General features: G+C 44.5%; 1 protein-coding gene across 1 annotated transcript; it reads left to right on the top strand.

Moving 5' to 3' along the window:
* The first annotated feature begins 3 nt into the window (after positions 1-3).
* Positions 4-19335, top strand: LOC138613378 (zinc finger protein 219-like). The gene is made up of 4 exons (XM_069687041.1): positions 4-183; positions 1738-3397; positions 10694-11602; positions 18959-19335. The coding sequence occupies exons 1-4, from the start codon at positions 4-6 to the stop codon at positions 19192-19194; spliced, it is 2985 nt and encodes a 994-aa protein (XP_069543142.1). The 3' UTR covers positions 19195-19335.
* The last annotated feature ends 424 nt before the right edge of the window (positions 19336-19759 follow it).

The raw sequence follows: 19759 nt of genomic DNA, 5'->3' as shown, positions 1-19759 counted from the left end.
CTGATGGCAGTGGCCTCTGTCATCAGTCCAATCGAGCGTCTGTGGGATGTGCTGGACAAACAAGTCCGATCCATTGAGGCCCCACCTCGCAGTTTACAGCACTTAAAGGTTCTGCTGCTCATGTCTTGGAGGCAGATACCTCAGCACACCTTCAGAGGTCTAGTGGAGTCCATGCCTCGACGGGTCAGGGCTGTTTTAGTGGCAAAAGGGGAACTACACAATATGCAGGTGGTCATAATGTTATGGCTGGTCGGTGTATATAGTGTCTTCTTAAATGCCTCTCTTATAATGCTAAGCTAGCTAAATGTTCAAACTGGTTAGAAACATAATAAAATGCAGTTATGTGTGAGACAATGTTACTTCACAAGACGCTGCAGAGGCTGTTTGAAGTGTGTGAGTGTGATCAATTCTTATTGATCGGGAACAGCCTTCAGAATAGACACTAACAATGTTACAGCCAAGGCTACACCACAGCGATAGCATTTATAGAGAGAGGTGCAATAATAGTCCAAATGACCGTAAACCTTCAGAGTGGATGTGAAGCAGAGGAAACATCTCCCCCCTCCCTGTCACCTGACTGCTAAAGAACGCCAGGTTAAGGAATATGAGGTGCGTCTTCGACATCAGGGTTTAATTTACTCACTTTTTCCCGTCAGATGTGATTAGGTTGGCACCATATGGTTACATTGATTTCTGATCTGGGCTCAGAGCAGACTCTGCTGCCAGCTCTTTATCTGTGTGGGTTTGTGTACATCATTTTCATGACTGACTGAGGTTGCAGTCCAGGATGATGTAAGCCTGTGTTAATTCAGCGTGGACAGTGCAGGCTTTGTTCTGTGCCCTTTGGTGCTGCAGCAGAGCCGTGCAGGGCTGCTTATGTGACCTCTACCATTGTAGCAGCATGTGAATTTGAAGCTTTGTTTTGCTGCTACAGTTCAATGAAAGAAAGGGAAGCTGGGCCGGGGAGAAGTGAGGCATATTTCAGCTTTCTGTTCGGATATTCTCTCTTCAACTTTGCTTTGCATTTTTGCATCATCAAGTTGTTTATTTCCCTTAGTGCTCCTGTGACATAATTATTCAGGTAAAGGTTTTATTCAAATATGCATCAGACCTGATAAAAAAGCTCAACTCTTTTACTTTAATCTTTTTTTTTACATTTGTGAAATGCAAAGGAAGGCCGAGTGGAAGCAGACGGCCTTTGATGTTTGTGCTGCTTTAGTTTGCGTGTCAGAACAAAATGAGATCAAGACAAAGATTTTCACCTTAGTAAAGATGAGATATTTGTTGAGGAAGCCTTTGTGGTTTAGACTTAATCAGCGTTTTTACAGTCTCCAACAATAATGTGAAACCACATGTATACTTAACACAGGATGAGGAGAGTCAGAACCTGCTCTGCTCTGTTTCCTGACCTATTTGTGGTGCATTACTGGCATCATACAGCAGCTGCAGAAGTACAGATTTACTTAAATGACAGCTCAGAAGCACACACACTTTACTGAACTGTTCTCAGACATTCAGGAAGTTTGTGTGTCTGAATAATTTCTTTGTGTCGGCAGAATTTGAATGAACTTAATGTATTTTTTTGTTTCCTTTGTAGGTCGGAGCAACAACAAACAGACATTTCATGTGAACAGCATGAATCCACATCCTGTTTCTACTGAATAAGTGCAAACAGTCAGCACACAGTTCACTGCTCACCCTGACCACCATACTGTAACATCAGCCAGGCCCTGAAAGGACAGCTTCATTACCCCCTCCACCCACCCAATTAGGAGCCAGATGGCGCTTCTGGCCAATCAAATAATGGATGCAAGGATTCTAAGCAGTATGAACGGGAGAGCAGAGCTTTCGCAGTTCTTAAGAGTCACCAATCAAAGCCTCGTCTCCCAGGTAAACTCCGTCCAGGACGACAACCGCAAGAACAGGAAGTACCCCTGCCCGCTGTGTGGGAAGCGTTTCCGCTTCAACAGCATCCTGTCCCTGCACATGCGCACACACACGGGCGAGAAGCCCTTCAAGTGCCCGTACTGCGACCACAGGGCCGCACAGAAGGGCAACCTGAAGATACACCTCCGCACTCACAAGCAAGGCATTCTGGGTAAAGGCCGAGGGAGAGTTAGGGAGGAGAATAGGCTGCTTCACGAGCTTGAGGAGAGGGCGATACTGCGGGACAGGCAGACACGAGGTGGTCATGTTACCCAACAGCAAACATCCAATATAAACCAACTCCAGCTGTCCCAGACGGTCCCCTCACAGCCCCAGTTTTTAACCCTCTCTGGAGCTGCAGAGAGCCAGCCGCACACGTCCACGTCTCCTACAGCGACCACCATCCCTGACGACCCCGTCCCGCCCCAACCCAACGGCTACCGCTGCTCCTTCTGTAAGGGGAAGTTCAGGAAGCAGCAGGAGCTGGAGCGCCACATCAGGATCCTCCACAAACCCTATAAATGCACCTTGTGTGAGTTTGCTGCCTCACAGGAGGAGGAGCTGATCGGCCACGTTGAGACGACACACATCACTGCTGATTCAGCCTCAGGGCAGAAACCTGCCGTTGCAGCCGGGGACAAGAGGAAGCCGGTGGGTGAGTTCCCGTGCGAGGTGTGCGGGCAGACCTTCAGCCAGGCCTGGTTCCTGAAGGGTCACATGAGGAAACACAAGGACTCGTTCGAGCACTGCTGTCAGATCTGCGGCCGTCGATTCAAAGAGCCCTGGTTCCTCAAGAACCACATGAAGGTCCACCTCAACAAGCTGGCTGCAAAGCGTAACATCCCTGCAGAGCACGACCCCTCTGTCAACATGAGCAACCTCACACATGATCATCAGAGCAACCTCTACTCGCAGTACATCTCCCGCATTCACAACCGGTTCCTCACCGCTGAGATGGCCGACCATCAAGATTATAACCAGATGTTTGCCACGGCCGGCCTCGACATGAAGGTCAGGGAGATGTTAGGGAGGATGATTTCCTCAGGTCCAGGTCCTCTGACAGAAGCAGAGAGCTCTGCATTGCTGGGTTTAAATCATGTCCACCCTGGAATGAGCTCCACGAGCATGGACTACCTGCAGAAAGTCATGTCTAACAGAGAAGCTCTCAACAACAGCAGCTATCCAGGCTGGCAGATCATTACACCCGGTCTGCCTGTTGATCAGCAGATATTCAGCCCCAAAGAGCAGCAGCAGCAGCAGCAGCAGCAGCAGCGCTCGTCCTACCTGCCTGAGAGACGTCTTCCTGTGGACGAGGGGAAAGTGTGTCTTGGTAACCCAGACACTGTCAGCAGACCCGGCAGCCCTGGAAGTGTGACTCATCCTGGGCCAGCAGAGATCAGCACAGAGACGGGGAGCTCCCTCTCTGGGAGCGCTCTCGACCCTCGACCAAAGTCTTCCTCTCCTGCTGCAGGTAATTTAGTTAGGGTGTTCTTTTTATGAAGTTAAAACTATTAAACAAGAAAGACATCTCTCCTAAAATCAGGAACTAAAATGCAGCAAAACATAATACCTTTTATTTTTGGGGCCATTTTGCCTTTATGGAGAGGACAGCTGAAGAGAAACAGGAAATATGGGTAGAAGAGAGTGAGGGATGACCTGTGTTTAACAGTCGAGGGCAACAGTCGACAATCGAGGGCGGCTGCTCTACACACTGAGCTAAACCAGCCTCTCAGTCTTAATACATTTGACACCTCACATTCAAATATTAAAGTGCATTAAGTGTTCTTAAAGAACTACACATCATAGCCAATAAGAACAGAACTACTCTGACTGACACATCGCTCAGCAAACAGGCAATAATGTTGAAAACAAACTATATTACAGAAGCATAAAGTAATTATTATTATATACAACACAATATAGGTATGATCATGATAAAGTCATACGGTAATAACAGATAGAAGTTATAGTTATCATCATGTACATCTGAGCTTTTGTGGTGAATGTGTTACAAGGATTGTCCTTATGAGGCCGATGACAACATGTTTGAAAGCAGGTGCGCGCTCCGGACATAGGTGAGGACATCGGAGGAGCAGCGGAGGAGCAGCCCCGCCTACTCCCCAAGCAAAATATCCAGAGCCGTATAGACAGAGAGTCGCGTCAGAGGAGGTCCAATATGTTCCATGATCCACCATGATGTCGCAACTTTATCAGTTTAGCTGCTTTATGAAGTCACATTCAGCCCGAGGAGATAGCTGAATAAAGTCTCTTGAGGGAGCTTTCAAAGGTTTGAACTAAATAACCCTGATGATGTCATCAGGTCTAATGATTGACACCTACATGTTGTGTATTGAAAAGAAAGATCAAGTGTTTATTTTGGTGGCCGAAAGGTTTCGAACCGAATCCATATCAGAAAAGCTTTGCTTATTGTGCAAAAGCCACAAAGAATAGTGTCTCTGGACTGTTGATGCACAACCTGATACATTTCATATTTTTATTTATTGGTTTATTCTAATGACTGTATATAAAGATGGACGACGCGTCTCCATCTGCTCCCTTTGTACGACATTGATGCCAAAGTAGCCCCTGTGATAGGCGCTGCCATCTTGTGATGGAGACATCATTTGTGGCTCAGTGGTAGAGTCGGTCGTCTTTCAATCAGAAGGTCGGAGGTTCAATCCCCAGTTCCCTCAGGCTACATGTCAAAATTGCTCCCGGTGGCATAGCCAACGGGTATGAATGCGATATCTGATTGACAGTTGGGCACTTTACGTAGCCGCCTCTGCCATCAGTGTGTGAATGGGTGAATGTGATATGTAGTGTAAAAGCAGCTTTGAGCGGTCGCAAAGACTAGAAAAGCGCTATACAAGTACAGTCCATTTACCATTTCCCATTTGGAGCCAGAGTCTGCGCAGTAGAGATCGGCGAGTGAAGCGGCCGTAGCCACTTCCGCTAACCCAAACACACACTTAACTTACCGAAAACACAGCAAGGATCCCGCACGCCGGCGTGTTTAACAGCAGAACAGCTTCTTGTGTCGGTCTGAGGTTAACGTTCACAGGTATGGAAACTTCAATGACTGCAGTGATTGCTTTAGTTTTGTTTCTACTCAAGGATCATCCTCCGCTCTGCTCACCCGCAACTGATCGGCTGCAGGAGCCGAATTTGTCAAAAGAGCTGTCAATCATCAAATAACTAATTAAAAATAAACTTGTCAGAAAAATGAACACTTGGACATAAATCAGCATGATAAGAACTAACTATAATGACAGAAACCATGTTTGAGAAAAATTTATTTGGCATGTATTTTGATTTTATAGTTTGACTCATGTCCCATCCGTTAACATGGAGGAGGCGGGCTCGACCATTAAAACAACAAATTAAACACACAACATATAAACACAGAAGAGGAAAGGAAAAACGTGAACAGGCTAAAAAAGCTTGGGACAGTAAGGCAGCATCATGCAAAGGAGGACATATAAGCAACAATACATACAAGACAATGTTAAGCAGACAATGATGATTATTATCAATCATTACTACTATCACTGTTTATTTGTTACAAGTGCACAATGTTGGCCTATCATTATATGGAAGAGTAACCTATAGATATGAAAATATAATGACATTGAACAACATTGCGCACTAACAAATACACAGTGATAGTAATCATGATTGATAATAATCATCCAGCAAAGGTTTCACTTACCTTTCACACAGGCGGCTGCTTCTCTCTCACATGTTTTCACCCACTTCCTTTGCAGCTGTAACACTTGTGTTTTTTAAATTTGCAAAGCGTTTCGGATATGGAGTTCATTCGAAACCTCTCGGCCACCGTAGTTTATGATGTAAAAGTCAGAATATTTCGAGGTCGATATTTTAAATCAGTTTTGGAGCATTTTGCGTTTAATCAACAGTAAAGTATCAGACAGGAGATGTTACCCTGTGGGCTAATTTGACCCCAGCTTTAATGAAGTAACGTCTCGAAGATGGCTCTTAAATATTCTGTCATGTTTTTATTGCACGATTACGTTTCTAATCCGAGGATTGATCTGAGGTCTGTCCGGGTATCCTGAAATATCCCAACAAAGAAGCACGGTTCTGCGCCTCATAATCTCCTCTACGTTTCAGAAATGATAATAACTAAGTGACAGCTGTGGCCTCGTCTTTCTTCCCATTAAACGTAGGTGGACACGAAGCACAGGGTCAGTAACACCAGCACAGATATTACTGTCATCCAGCAGGACTTTGTCTTCCTTTTAAAGATAATGGCATCATGTTGAAAGCAGGGATAATTAGTACCCTCTATTTTTTATCCGTCACATCCCCACCCCTTGCCTACGGGGGCACAAGATGTTAATGCATGCCATCTGGTGTTTTTAATGATTTGATATATACCACCCAGTGATTTTTATGATTTGATCTACCACCTGGTATTTTTATTGATAGTCTTCTGTTCCACCTGGTGATTCGGATGATTCGGCTCTCTGGGTAAATGCCTTTCTTGTCATGGCGTCCTGCTAACATGTTATCATGGGCCTAAATGACTGCTTTAACTGCATTTGTGAGAGAAGAAAAATAAACTAACTTTTGTTATGTTTGCTCAAAGCTTGCGATTATTCTGCGTATGAGGACTGCTGTTATGTCTGATGCGCTCTAGTGGGGCTGGATCCAGCATCCTCTTAATGTTGGCCGTATAGCAGAGATAAATGGATCAGGTCTAATCTCATTACATGTTTTGTTCCCATATTGTACACACATACTGCTATCTGCATATTTACATGTAAATTCTGGCAGTTTATGGCCAAATCCCTCTCTGGTTGCTCTTTAAGAAACATATTCAAGCGCTATTGTTTTTACTTTCCCTCTCTCCCCTATCGCCGAGACCATACGCCGTCACTTCCAGAAACATTTATGATCGCTGGCTAGCTGAGGATTTGAGAGCACACAGTTCTGGGATGGTACATTCAGTATCAGACTCTAATTTCAGTCAATATTAAGCATGGAAACTAATTCATTGTAAAGGTCAGGCGTCATTGCTTTAGTCAATGATGGATCCGGCAGGCTTGCTCCCCCCCTCTCCTCCTCTCCTCTCTGTTCTTAGGCTTGTGTAATGGTAGACTCACTCTGGGGGCTTAGCACCGCATTGTTTAGCTCTGACAATATATCCCAGAGACCTCTGCAGCTGCTCCCCGCGCTCACAATGACAGATTAATTAACACAATCACACGCTGCTGGCCCTGGCTCAACACACAGGTCTGCTGCGGGACAGATAGGTAAATCCTACACATATGGAGAACACGCACCACTTGATGAGGGTTTAATAACAGGGATAAGTTTTTTCGGAGGTGGGGGGTTGTAACTGATCAAGTCTGTCTGCGTGGATGGTCGGACGAGGAGGAAGGGAGAGCGAGTGTTTTCTAATTCAGGAGAGCGGAGATGCTGGGGAAGAATTACCACTGCCAGATGTTCAGCTTGAGGAACATTGATTAGTCCAGAATTACTGGCTGCATTATTCATAGTCAGCCTATGGTGGTCATGAAGTTATTGATGTTCTCAATATGGATAGCAAATATAGTACAGTCATGGCTGTCAGAGAGGGAGACGACTCCTCTCTGGATTTAGACTTTGACCACAAAAAGCAGCGTCTTAGATTAGAAATCACTCTCTGATTTCAATAGCAGGCGTGCGTTAGGAACGTCTCCCCTCAATATCTCATCAGGAGAGATTTAAAGATGCACTCTGACTTTAATTATAATCTGAGATTAAGACTAACGACTCTGCTTAAAATGATAAACTAATGAAGGGTGCATGCTGCGGGCCTCTGACCTACATCGGCTCTGCTCACACTAAAAAACATGCCTAACAAACATAAAATGCTCTGACAGTTATTAATTAGTCCCATTCAGTACTCTTAACCTCAAGGTCACCGAGCAGACACCATGTAATGATGTTGTCCCCACATGTGTGTTTGTCCCTGCTTTTACTCTTCTTTTACTGTAAGCAGCAGAGAGGCTGACGTGATGTAAACTGTGGATGGAAACATGAGCCGAGGTTTACCCAGAAACACAGATAAAGCCGCCGCGCTCAGAGTATCACTTTGCATCCGTCTCTTCTTTGTGATCGCTGACAGTAAAAGCATCTTTGAAATAAACGGGTCCTTATCTAACTCGGGCTTAACAAATTCAGCTCTTTTGCAGAGATCAGAGTCAGCCTGACGGGTTTGTCTACACTGATTACCTGTTGGCTTTTCCGTCTCCCTCTCACTTCTGTCTTTTAATCCTCTTTTTAATTATTATTGCAGATATGAGGCTCAAATTAAGCTCAAAATGCTTGTTTTCCTAGCATGCAGATAAAAAGATTTACCCAGGGAGTTCTGAACACCTGCCTTGAAATATTGTTCCACCGTCTCCTGAATGCCATTTGGCTTAATTGACTTGGAAACGTCCCAAATGCGTCATTGACTATGTGGTCTAATTAATATTAATAATATATGCTATTATAAACATCAAAGAACATCTGGTGCCCCTGTTTTTCTCACCAGTCTTGTGTGTGACTCTCTCTCTCGAGCTCTGTTTCATCTTAAACCAAAGCAGCCTGCATGTATCTCTGCTCTGCATTTCAGGTGCTTGATTACAAACACACAAAGATCCAAAGCTGCTCACTATATAGACTTTGATACCTACAATATAACTGCCTGTGTAAGCATAGTATGTGAGCCTGTGATTGCATTGACGGTGATGTATGGGTGTAAATCTTAAAGCCTATTTCCATATGAAATGAATCACTTGTCCAGGCCCAGCTGCATGCTTTCCACAAACGCACACACACACACACACACACACACACACACACACACGGCTCACTTGAGGCACTTATTTATTTATTTACCTCTTTCCTCCGCCTCGCACATCCAGTAAGGGCGGATAACTCGTACGCATCACTTCATTAGATGCTCTGTGTTAGGTGAGAGAGGCTGGGGTTTGTAATGATGCAGTAATTGGAGTTTTGGTTGATAAATCTAAGCTCTAAAATTACTCCCCTCACATAATGTGAGCCTCGGCAGTGTAAGTAAATCTTAAACTGATTAAGTTAGCATGAACCAGGCAATCACAAAGATGGCACCCGTCCAAAGGAGGAGAAAAAGGCACAGTCTTCAGTCTTTGTGTTGTTTTACTGCTCTCATGTAGGCTGGCAAATGGGTTTAGGAAGGTCCACGCTGAGAGATGAGGTCAGATGTATGTGTTGTCTGCATTTGGAGCTAATGTCATCGTAATTTAAGCCGCAGAATAATTGAGATCTACAGCGTGTCTGACGGAGTTCCATTAAGCTGTTTGGATTTTTTAGTCTGTTACTGGAGACGAGGGTGTGGCCCTGTTGAAGGCTCTTTCCCGCTCTCGCACGCCCACGCACGTCGCCACATACGTTTAAAGCACGCCGACATTAAATCAAACACACTTGAAACACACACACAGGAGGGACGTCTTCTGATCAAGGACACGAATTTGCCATTTCAGCAGTGATTTTTTCGCGTTTTATGAGGTTCAGCTCTATTTCATTAACATGCGGCTGTTATTTTACGGTTTGTACGACTGAAATAGTAAAAAAAACTTCCTTTAACAGCCAGTCAGCTCGCAGAGGTGCCGCTTCTATTAAAGTTTGAGGCAAAGTAAAGTAACAAGCACAGATCATTAGATTCAGATTTACCTCGGAGAATTAGCTCAGGGTCAGACCTCGAGGTGTATGAAATTGATATTTCTCTGGCGGGGATGAATCACTGTTGTAACTCAGATATTAGTCCATTAAAGAAGAACAATAAGGCATCAATATGCATAGAATTAAATTAATGGTGGTGGGTTTATCTCCCCATCCCAGACGCATCCCTAAAAGACACAGTATAATGTATGACCTGACCTTCAAATGCCAGGAGAGTGTTGGGCAATAAACTGCCAATATTTGTGGCTTAATGGCGTCGGATGACTTTTACTGTAATTGGAATGGCAGCGAAACAGCTGGGCTGTTTAAAGACAGCGCAGGCCGAGGTCTCAGACAATCACTAACTCAAAATGCTCACAGGGAGTGTGTTTAACCCTGAAGATGCGCCACGAGGATTAAACTGTAGGTAAACAGAGGGACGGAGAGGTTTAAATTACCTTTAATTAAAAGTTATGGTGAGCGGATCAGATCCTGTTTCCACTGGAGATTTTTCACCGGCTAAAGGGAGAAAAATTACCCTTTGTCATTCTTTGCAATAATACACTTTGTACTTTATGAATTATGGTTCCAACACTCCATTTTTCAAGTGTGAAGCAGAAATAAACTCAGCTTCAGTCCAGGGTGCGGTTAATCAGAGCTGCTCACATGTTGGTTATTCTGACGGGGAAACCCACTTACTGCTTTTGATGGAACGAGGTTCTTCTCTGCGACATCTGCCTTGTTCTAGTTGCTTTAAATGTTCACTGTTTATTATTTCTGGAAGAATCTAGTTTGCTGTTAACATCTTTGGGTGTATTTATTGCACATGGTGGTGGCGTCCATACTGTAAAATGATGGATCACTGGAGCTGAAAGCTGATTACAAGCTTGATTTACTGCAGGGCAGCGCTTAAATCATTCAACTCAGCCTGGTGCAGGATTGCAACATTTTTCATGTTCAGACAACAGTTGTTGGTACAGACATTTCTCACCACAAAATGCTCACTGTGCCTCTCATAGTTTCCTGATTTGATTCAGATGCATTATGTTTGTGCTGTTATTGTCTGTGTTAGGTGAGAAAGTCTACAGGTGTCCGCTCTCCACTGACTTCACCGCTGCACAGACGGCCTCCCTCGGCTTCCATCTGGATCGCTACCACTTCCCTCACTGGCAAACCGGCAGGGATCTCTCCTCTCCACTGCAGCCCACCAGCAGCAGCAGCTCCAGCCCAAACCCCAACCCCAAGCTCAGGCCGCGGTCCAGGGAGGACTGGAGCCCGGCTGCAGGTCTATATCACGGTCTGGAGAGCCACAGTGAGAATGCCCTGCTCGTCAACAAGCAGCCCGACATCTCTGACAGAGATGCAGGAGGAGACGGCGCTTCATCTGCTCAAACCAGGAAGTCCCAGTATGAGCCTTTAGATCTGTCAGTCAGGCCGGAGTCTGTCATGTCTCAATCAGTGCAGATGTCTGGAGTCTTCAGTAACGGACTCTCCTCCTCTATTACCCGCCGGCTGCAAAGTTACTCCAACACCGCAGCTGAACTCAGTGTGAAACCTGCCTACCAGTGTGACCTTTTGGTGCAGGGAACAAAGGAAGACATGAACACACAGAATGCCGGCTCCACAGGGCACGACGCTGAAGGTGAATATGAGACATCTGAGCCGGGGAGGGAAGATGAAAGTGACGAGGCTGCCAAGTGGAAGATACTGAAAAACAACATCCTCGCTCCTCCAGAGGAGCCGGGACAAGCCAAAGCTGATTTCCAGAAGCAGGATGAGCCGGGGCCTTGGAGCCGAGCTGTGGCTGAGTCTCCCATCTCCTCCCTGGAGAACCTGACTCCAGGTCAGGCCGATCAGCTCCAGCAGCAGGGCGGCCTGCTCTCCTTCCTCAGACCTCAGGGGAGCCTGAGCGGCACACCTGCAGGCGCACACAGCGCCAGTCTGAACGGAGGGGGGGACATGGAGAAGGATGTTGCATCAGGTGAGCATCAGCTTATGTATCATGTATGTTAACTGCATCTGTCACTGCTTTAACCAGCGCTGCGTCAGATGTGAAGATATCTATTGCCACCTAGTGGACGAACATGGTCCTTCCTGTTTCTTAAATCTTGATATTTCCTCTTAGATTCTTTGTGTCACTAACTGTGATAGCCGGCTGCAGACGATAACCTAACAACATTATAACCAGTTAAATTCGTTCTATATTTAATCAGCTGACTGGTGTGACATTGTCAGCCACGAGGATGCTGCTTTTGAAATCCTATAAAAGTTTCTGTCAGCCTCTCAGCCCTCAGCAGCTAACAGCAGAGGTGTGAAGAGCGAGTGTGAGTGTGTGAATAAACCCTGCCAATAACAAACACTACACTTGTCCTGATACTTATAGCGCTTTAGCTTTTTTCTCTTGCCAGATCTTATCTGAGATCTCAAAAAGGAGCTAAAGAAGACACAGGTGTGTGCCACTGATTACCCCACACTTTAAAGGATGATATAATCTCCTTGTGTGATAGGTTACAAATCGCCCGAGCTGATGGAGCCCACTGATGGAGTGGCTTAAGCTCTTGTGCTGGTGTGATGTGCTCGCTGAGTGCAGATTTAATAATGCTGTCTCTCAGGAGAGGGAATCCAACAGCTGGGGTCTTTGATATGCATGTATTATGAGTGCAACATGATACACCTTCCCTCTGATCCCCTTCTTATTCAGAAACTCAATATGTTCATGTGAAAGACAGGAAAGTGCCTGTCAACTCCATTAGGGATTAACATCTGTTCCCTTTCTTTATGATTCCAACTGCACCATGTAGTTTTCTGTGTGATCGTACAGATGGTTGTTATAATTCGCCCAAAAAGCAGCCTCCACTTTAACTCCTGTCACAGCCGCCACTCTGCTCGTGTTCCTTTCCTGCTTTTATTGCATCAAACACCGTGTGAATGAAAGAATTACGTGTAGAAGCTTAGATTTAGATTTATGGTTTAAAGAATTAAAGTTTTGACTTGAGCAAAACTCGTGCTTAAAATTCCTTTAAAAATCACTGAACAATCGGCAGCATTGAACCCCTCTGACCTTGAATGAACATAATTATAACTTATAATTTACAGCAATCTGATCTATCGTACGTGCTGCTGCAGGAGTTATTTCAAGCACCCCTCTACTTTTTTTGCAGCAAATTGATCCTCCTTATTTTTGTCCTCTCCCTGAGGAAGTAGACGTCAAAGACACAATAAACACCTGTCAGTCAAACCGGACACTGAGACGAGTACCTGACATTGAGAGTCCATTGAGTGTCCTCCAAAACTGAGCCGCGCAGGTGGCCGGGCAGCCTGTCCTGTCTGCAGAGCGGACCAGGTGGCTTTGTCATGGGGCTGTCTCCTGTTGCCCCCATCCTCTCCATACTGTACGGCACGTCGAGTGGCACGGTGACATATTGCCGGGCAGTTTGGACATGGAGTGATGTGTTTGTGATGACAGTTCAGGTCGGCTCCAATGTGCCAGCAGTGGTAATTGGCCAGATGGTGACCTCTGGTTGAACCTGTCTGCATGCTCATTAGTCTCACTGAGCCCTCCCTTGTGTTTTAAACACAAACTCTCCTGGCTGCACTGCTCTGACTCCACCACCAGATGGCGACATTTACCTCTTTAAACAGGGCAGGTGTTGGAAAAGCTCCTGTGAGGAGTTTTTAACTGGTTATCAAACAGGTTGAAATTAATACTGAAGCTTCAATATGAGCTGCAAAAGCAGATTAGAAGATTTAAGATTAAGTATTTCTAATGTCTGTAACGGCTGCCACCGCGTCAGTGTCAGGCGAGGAGATCAACACGCAGACAGGAAGTGCTTTTGTTTACAATTTCAGTGGAAACGATTCACAGTGAGTGACACAGTTAAAAGGCAGCAGGAGGATTTTCTTCACTGCAGAATGCTTGTGCATGAACAGGACAGGGTCAACAAAGACATTAGGCGTACCACTTTGTCCACAGGGGGCGTCAAGATCCTAAAGTTCCTCACAGGAGCTTTAATGTTTCTGCAGGTTTCACGGCATGCTTTCATATTTCACAGGCACAGTTATGTTTGAGAACACGTGTAGGACCTTAACATTACTTTAAACCAGTTAACTAGTTAACTAAACCCGCAGCCTCCTCTGTGACATCAGATCAGGCCTCTCAGACGCATGAGAACGAGTGAATATGAGAAGATTGATAAAGAAAGGATTAAGAATGAACAGAGGAGGGAGAGAAAGAAACGGCCCAGATTTGAAAGGTTGAAAGGGGTGAGTCATTATCTCATTGTTTGACCTCTGCGTACCCTCCGCGGAGAGGGAGACAGGGAGCGAGAGAAAACGGGGAGAGAAAAGGAGCGAGAAGAAGATCACCATAGATGGAGATAGATGGAGCGACAGCGAGGTGAAAGAGGAGCGGTAGTGCGGCTGTCTCCATGAGCAGATGTCGTTTGAGGGCAGCGAGAGGGCAGCGCGGCCTGCCTTTGTGCCGAGCTTCTCCCCATAGAGATAATGAAGGGTGGAGCACGGGGAAGGATGTGCAGTCATCACTCACTGTCTGTGTGCCATCAGAGCTCAGCCCTGTGTCATCCGTCACCATTCAGCTCCTCTGGCCCCCGTCGGCCCCGCCACTGTCATCATGGTCATTATCTCAGCCTGTGACACACACACACACACACACACACACACACACACACACACACACACACACACACACACACACACACACACAGGGGAATACATGCATGCAGGTGCAAACATATATCTATGTACAACCTCATGAAACATAAACCATGAAACTCGGTAGGTTAAAGGTTATAAATGTGCTGTTCTCTTTGTGTTTAATTCTGCTGCACAAATTCTTGTATATTTTTTACTTTTCTTATGTGTATTGTTATTTTTGTAAAGTTAATAATCTATTTTATTTTATTAACATGTTCAGAATAACTCAACCAATCAATCAAACTCAGGTTGTGTTTGGATTTTTTAATTGTAGTGTCAATAAGTTTGAGTGCAAGATAAAAATTATTGTTTGTACTTTTGAGAAAATAAAAAGAGTTGCTTCTTTAAAACATTTATACATAAAAACATTTCTCAAATTGTAAAAGTTGGCGATAAAAAAAACCCCTCATAAAATAACTTTTTCTGCATCAATCAAAGTTTAAAACTTAAATTTGAATCAGTAAATATGTTTAGAGAATAAAGAAAATGTAAATTACTCTAAGTTTAATGCTATGGTTTTTAATTCTCAGTTCCACAGTCGTCACTTTATTTTAATGCTATTCTGACGTCAGTTAAATGACAAGAAACCGCTCTGATATCTTTTTTTGTGATTTAAATTGTTATTTATTTTATATTGTCTACATACGAAAACATAAATACAAACGTTACGGAGGTGATACGATAAGATACAACTTTATTAAAAAACCTTATAGCGGCAGATAGCTCCAAAAATACAAATAAGAGAAACACAACAAACAAGTCAAATATCAGTGAAAATAGAAATTATTAAGTGTATGTATCAATAAGTGAAATACACTTCATATTTTCACTGATATTTGACTTGTTGAGTTGATGTAGGATTCACAATCCATAAGAAAGAAAAAAGTAAGTGAAATAAAATAAATAAAAACACTACACTACACCCCAAGAGGTCATCAATATGTACTTCTACACGCTTGTTATTGTATGTACACATACCACTCCTTCTTTAACTACTCCCCTCTTTAATGTGTTACACCTCCTAAAGGCCTTCCATATTTGTCTGGTTTTGTTTGACCTAATTTACCCGAGCGATCATGTTCTCAAAGGCAGCAGTCTGTGTCACGAGTTTAAGCCACTCTGTGAACTCTGGTTTATGTGGGCCTTTCCAGGTGTGAAGAGTTAGCCTAGCTGCTCCAACACAGCCCGTCATTGTCAGTCCTGCTTTTATAACGCCTGGTGGGACGAGAGGTTTTTCACCTAACAAACATAATAGGGGAGGATTCTTATCTTTTTTTACGATCCAGCAAAGAGAAGGTTAGCTTAGCTTAGCATGAAGACTGGAAACAGGAAAACAGCTAATCTGGCTTTGCCTGAATATTAATAATGTCATATTTTGTTTGTTAAATTAGAACCAAAAAACAGACAGGTTGTGGTTTTACAGAGAGATTAACAGCTCCGAAAAAAATGAAGAGCCCACTCCAAATGTTCCTTAAATCAGCATCTCTCTCTTCATGTCATGGCCGCCCAAATCCAGATGTGACCCCCATTAAAACCTCCTGAATGTGATCAAGAGGAAGACGGACGGTCACAAGCCATCGAACAAAGACGAGCTGCTCCAGGAGCGGCCTAACGTCACCCAGCAGCTCTGCAACAGACTGGAGGAGAGCATGCAGAGATGCATGAGACCTGTGGTTAAAAACCAGGTTATTCACCAGATATCGATCTCTGAGTTCAAACATCAGTATTCTGTTGTTTAAACATGAACTTGTTTTCTTTGCTTTATTCAGCTCTGAAAAACATCTTTTGGTTCCGGTTTCTGCGAAAAAGGAGGTCACACATAAGGTCAAACAGTCTTACATCTGAGACACCAAAGATAGTGCACCTTTGTTAAATCCCGAATAATTGTATTTATTCATTTATTTATTTTAAAAGAGATCACGTACGATATAAAACATAAATGTTATCATTCAATACATCTTTCCAGAGTTAGCTTAAAGCTGATGCTCATGTGTAGTCCCTTTGCAGGTCACAAGTCACATCACCAAGTTACGAGACTGCAACACAAGACACACACAGCAGTACATTACAAACACACACACACACACACTGTCTGTCACATTGTTATGAGGTTAACAATATAATAATGAAGCAAACTTTCCCTTGTAAACATCTGTCACAGTTTGACTGACTTCCTGGTTCATCTTTGACCTAGCATATGTGCTATACTTGTTAGCACAAACGCTACCTGTTCAACGGGGGTATTATAATTATGACTATTTCAGGTGTGCTCACTTTCAGTTTAAGCTCTAAATAAAGGAGATAATCAGACTAAACTCACCGTGCCTCCTGCTCTGTCTGACTTTGAGCTCCTACATGTCAGCGCTCACTTTCATGAGTAAAATGTCAGAAAACGAGGAATTGATGGAAAAAAAATTACACAATATTCAAATGTAAAAAATGTGGAATCGTCCTTTAATTCAGCCCAATGTCAGTTTTATACAGAGCCAAAGTCAGTAATCACTCATTCTTCCCACCCCTCTCATTTCCTGCACCGTCCTGTGTAGTCGTGCATCCGTGCTTGTGTGCGTGTATACGAGTGCAGCTATGTGTGTGTGTTTGTGTGTGTCTGGTCAGAATCTCGCAGCCTCTGAATGGAGGATCATGTGGTGAAGAGATGGATGGCTCGGAGCCCGCTGCTGTCTCCTCTAATTGTAAAATATTAGTTACATTAGACTCTGGCTTGTGATTAATGGAACTTATTTGGAGGTTGCCCTCTCCTGGACCTCCCCTCTCCTCTGGTGGGAGGGAAGAATGAACAGCAGACCCAGGGAGACGAGAGGGGGGAGGAGGAGAGGTGATAGAGGCAGAGAGGGGGAGACGAGCAGGGCAACAAGCGACTGATGTTGACGTGAGACCTCTTGGCTTTTTATTAAAGGACTTTATGAATTTGGTAACAGGCTGCGGGATTGTTCACATCGTCTGAGTGCAAGATTTAACAAGATTGAAACCTGAAGTCGCACAGGAAGTGTCAAATCTGGAGGATTGGAGGACATGTTAAAAGCAACTTTTAAAGGTATAACAAAAGCAGGAAGTGAGTTTAGAAATGCTGAGAATCAGAGATGTTCGTGTTTATTGTGCTCCACCTGTTTCCTGTTGTTGCTCTGTCAGTGAGTGAAGGCTGGAGAAAGAGAGGTGAGACAGGTATCTGGATTTTGACAAAGCTTTCTTTTACTATTGTTCCTCTCAGACAGCTCCACCTCCCGCCCTGGATAAGAGTCACTCTCTCTCTCTCTCTCTCTCTCTCTCTCACACACACACACACACACACACACACACACCCTCTGTGCCATCCTGATGATATTCAGATGTGTCAGGCCTTCTCTCTCAGAGTGTGTGAGTGTTGGCGTGTGTCCTTTACGGCCATCAGGTTATTATACACCAGCAGATGGAGCATTACCTTTTATTGCTCACACCTTCTGTGAGTTTTCCCACTTTTCCCCCCAAAAACACCTTTTTTATGTAGATGTGGAGGCAAGCGTTCGGCTGCCTGCAGCTGTCTCGGCTCCGATGAGGAGCAAACAGAGAGGAAGAGGTGAGGGAGGGGGTGGGGGGGTGAAAAGGGTGAGACAGCTCTCAGTTTTTGGGAAGTGATGTCAAATGACGTCAGCACATAATGGTTTACTGTAAGCATGAATCAGAGACACAGTGAAGTGTTGGACGGAGAGGAGTCAGCGTGTGAGGTAATATCTCAGAATAACTCTGAACGAGGACGCTCGGCTGTCAGGCAGACAGGTGAACAGAGCAACGCCTTCAGGCTTTGGTGTCTGATGATTTTTATTGAGGTCAGATAAACTTCTGGAAGTTATTAGCGCTGTGTGTTTGGTTGTTTGTGTCTTAAAGGTACAGTCTGCGCTCCGTCACAGTGTTTGTAGTGGAGTTATGGAGCGGGCGCTGTAGAGAGGGACAGGCAGGAAGTTTTGGCATGCCTCGCCTCCCAGCTGCAGACGTCTGTCATTCCTCAGCTCAACACTTGTGTGTGTTTATTTGTCTGTGTGTGTATGTGTGTGTGTGTGTGTGTGTGTGTGTGTGGCTGTGTGGAGCAGGAAATGTGTTACAATGAAGGAGAACTTTCAGGCCTTTTTATGAAAACCTGTCAGCCATGAAGTGTTAGTGTTAGTGAGAAAGTGTAAATTGTTTTTATGAGGCAACATCAGCGTCACAGTTTTTATGAAAATAGGAACTTGTTTGGATCCACAGTGAAGCTTAAGTCTGTGTGTGTGTGTGTGTGTGTTTCCTCTCTTTTATTTAAGAGGCTCAGTGTCCAAATGTAACCTCCCACCTGCAACATCTGCTTTAGAACAACATAAAAATGACAGAAAAGATTTTCAGTATCCAGAATTATAACCATACTTCATCTACAACCCTTGTGCCCATGCTCACTGATGTTTTCATAAAGAGAAACTTTAACTGTGAAACATTCAGTGACGCTTTGACCAGACACAGAGCTGGAGTTGATTTTCATTGACTTCCTTTTGAAGACACTTTTTTTATCCTCCAGGTGTCATTCTAAACCCTGCAGAGGTTAAATGCTCAAACTGATCCAGTGGTTTTTTTTTCTGTCTGCTCTCGTCTCATGATCCAGGCCGGAAGCCCTTCCAGTGCAGGTTCTGCCCCTACAGCGCCTCGCAGAAGGGCAACCTGAAGACGCACGTCCTCTGCGTCCACCGTAAGCCTTTTGACAACAGCCTCTACCCCGACCGCCGGCTCCGCCGCTCTCACACGCCCCAGAGGGCCTCCCGATTGCCTCCGAGCATCGTGGGGGATAATGGAGCGCCGGCGAGAGAGCAGATCGGCATGACGTCACTCTGCGGGACTTGATACAGACAGTTGTGATTATTGTTTTAGCTTCACCTCGAAGGGTTAGGATGATTGAGATAAACAAACCTTGATGTACATTCCAGTGTTTACTTGAAGAGCCACAGTACGTATTTATCTGTAGCAAAGAAGCTGCCTATAATAATAAAGTCCATTGTGATGTGAAAGTGTAAAGAGAGGCTGTTTGGTGCCCTTCATTCAGTGTCCAAACCATTCCTTGTGTCTCCATCCGTCAGTCCAACCCTTGTCTGATGCAGACTGTACCGTGATGCCCACAGCTCTTGTTCTTTCATCCAGTAAATACCTCGTGTTACACTTTTGTAAATATCGCTCCCTTTCCCTTCCAGTCCAGAAGCCTTGTCTATCTGTCAGGATGTGGTGCCAGATGTTCGGGCTTTAATCGCGGCAGATGTAATGAAGTAGAATGTTGCACATCGGAGCTTCCATTTGTTCTGGATTCCACTCCAGGGAGAAAGGCTCTCTCACATATAATTATTGCCCATTAACTCCTTTGCTTCATGCCCTCGTGCTGGAACAATGCTCAATTAAGGGGAACCAAGGAAATGGA

Source organism: Semicossyphus pulcher, unplaced genomic scaffold (assembly GCF_022749685.1).
Source record: "Semicossyphus pulcher isolate SPU_LCO1_2020_fin unplaced genomic scaffold, fSemPul1.0.p SCAF_8, whole genome shotgun sequence".
NCBI classification, from domain to species: Eukaryota; Metazoa; Chordata; class Actinopteri; order Labriformes; family Labridae; genus Semicossyphus; species Semicossyphus pulcher.
Note: the sequence above shows the minus strand (reverse complement) of the source record. Positions and strands in the feature narration are given on the sequence as shown.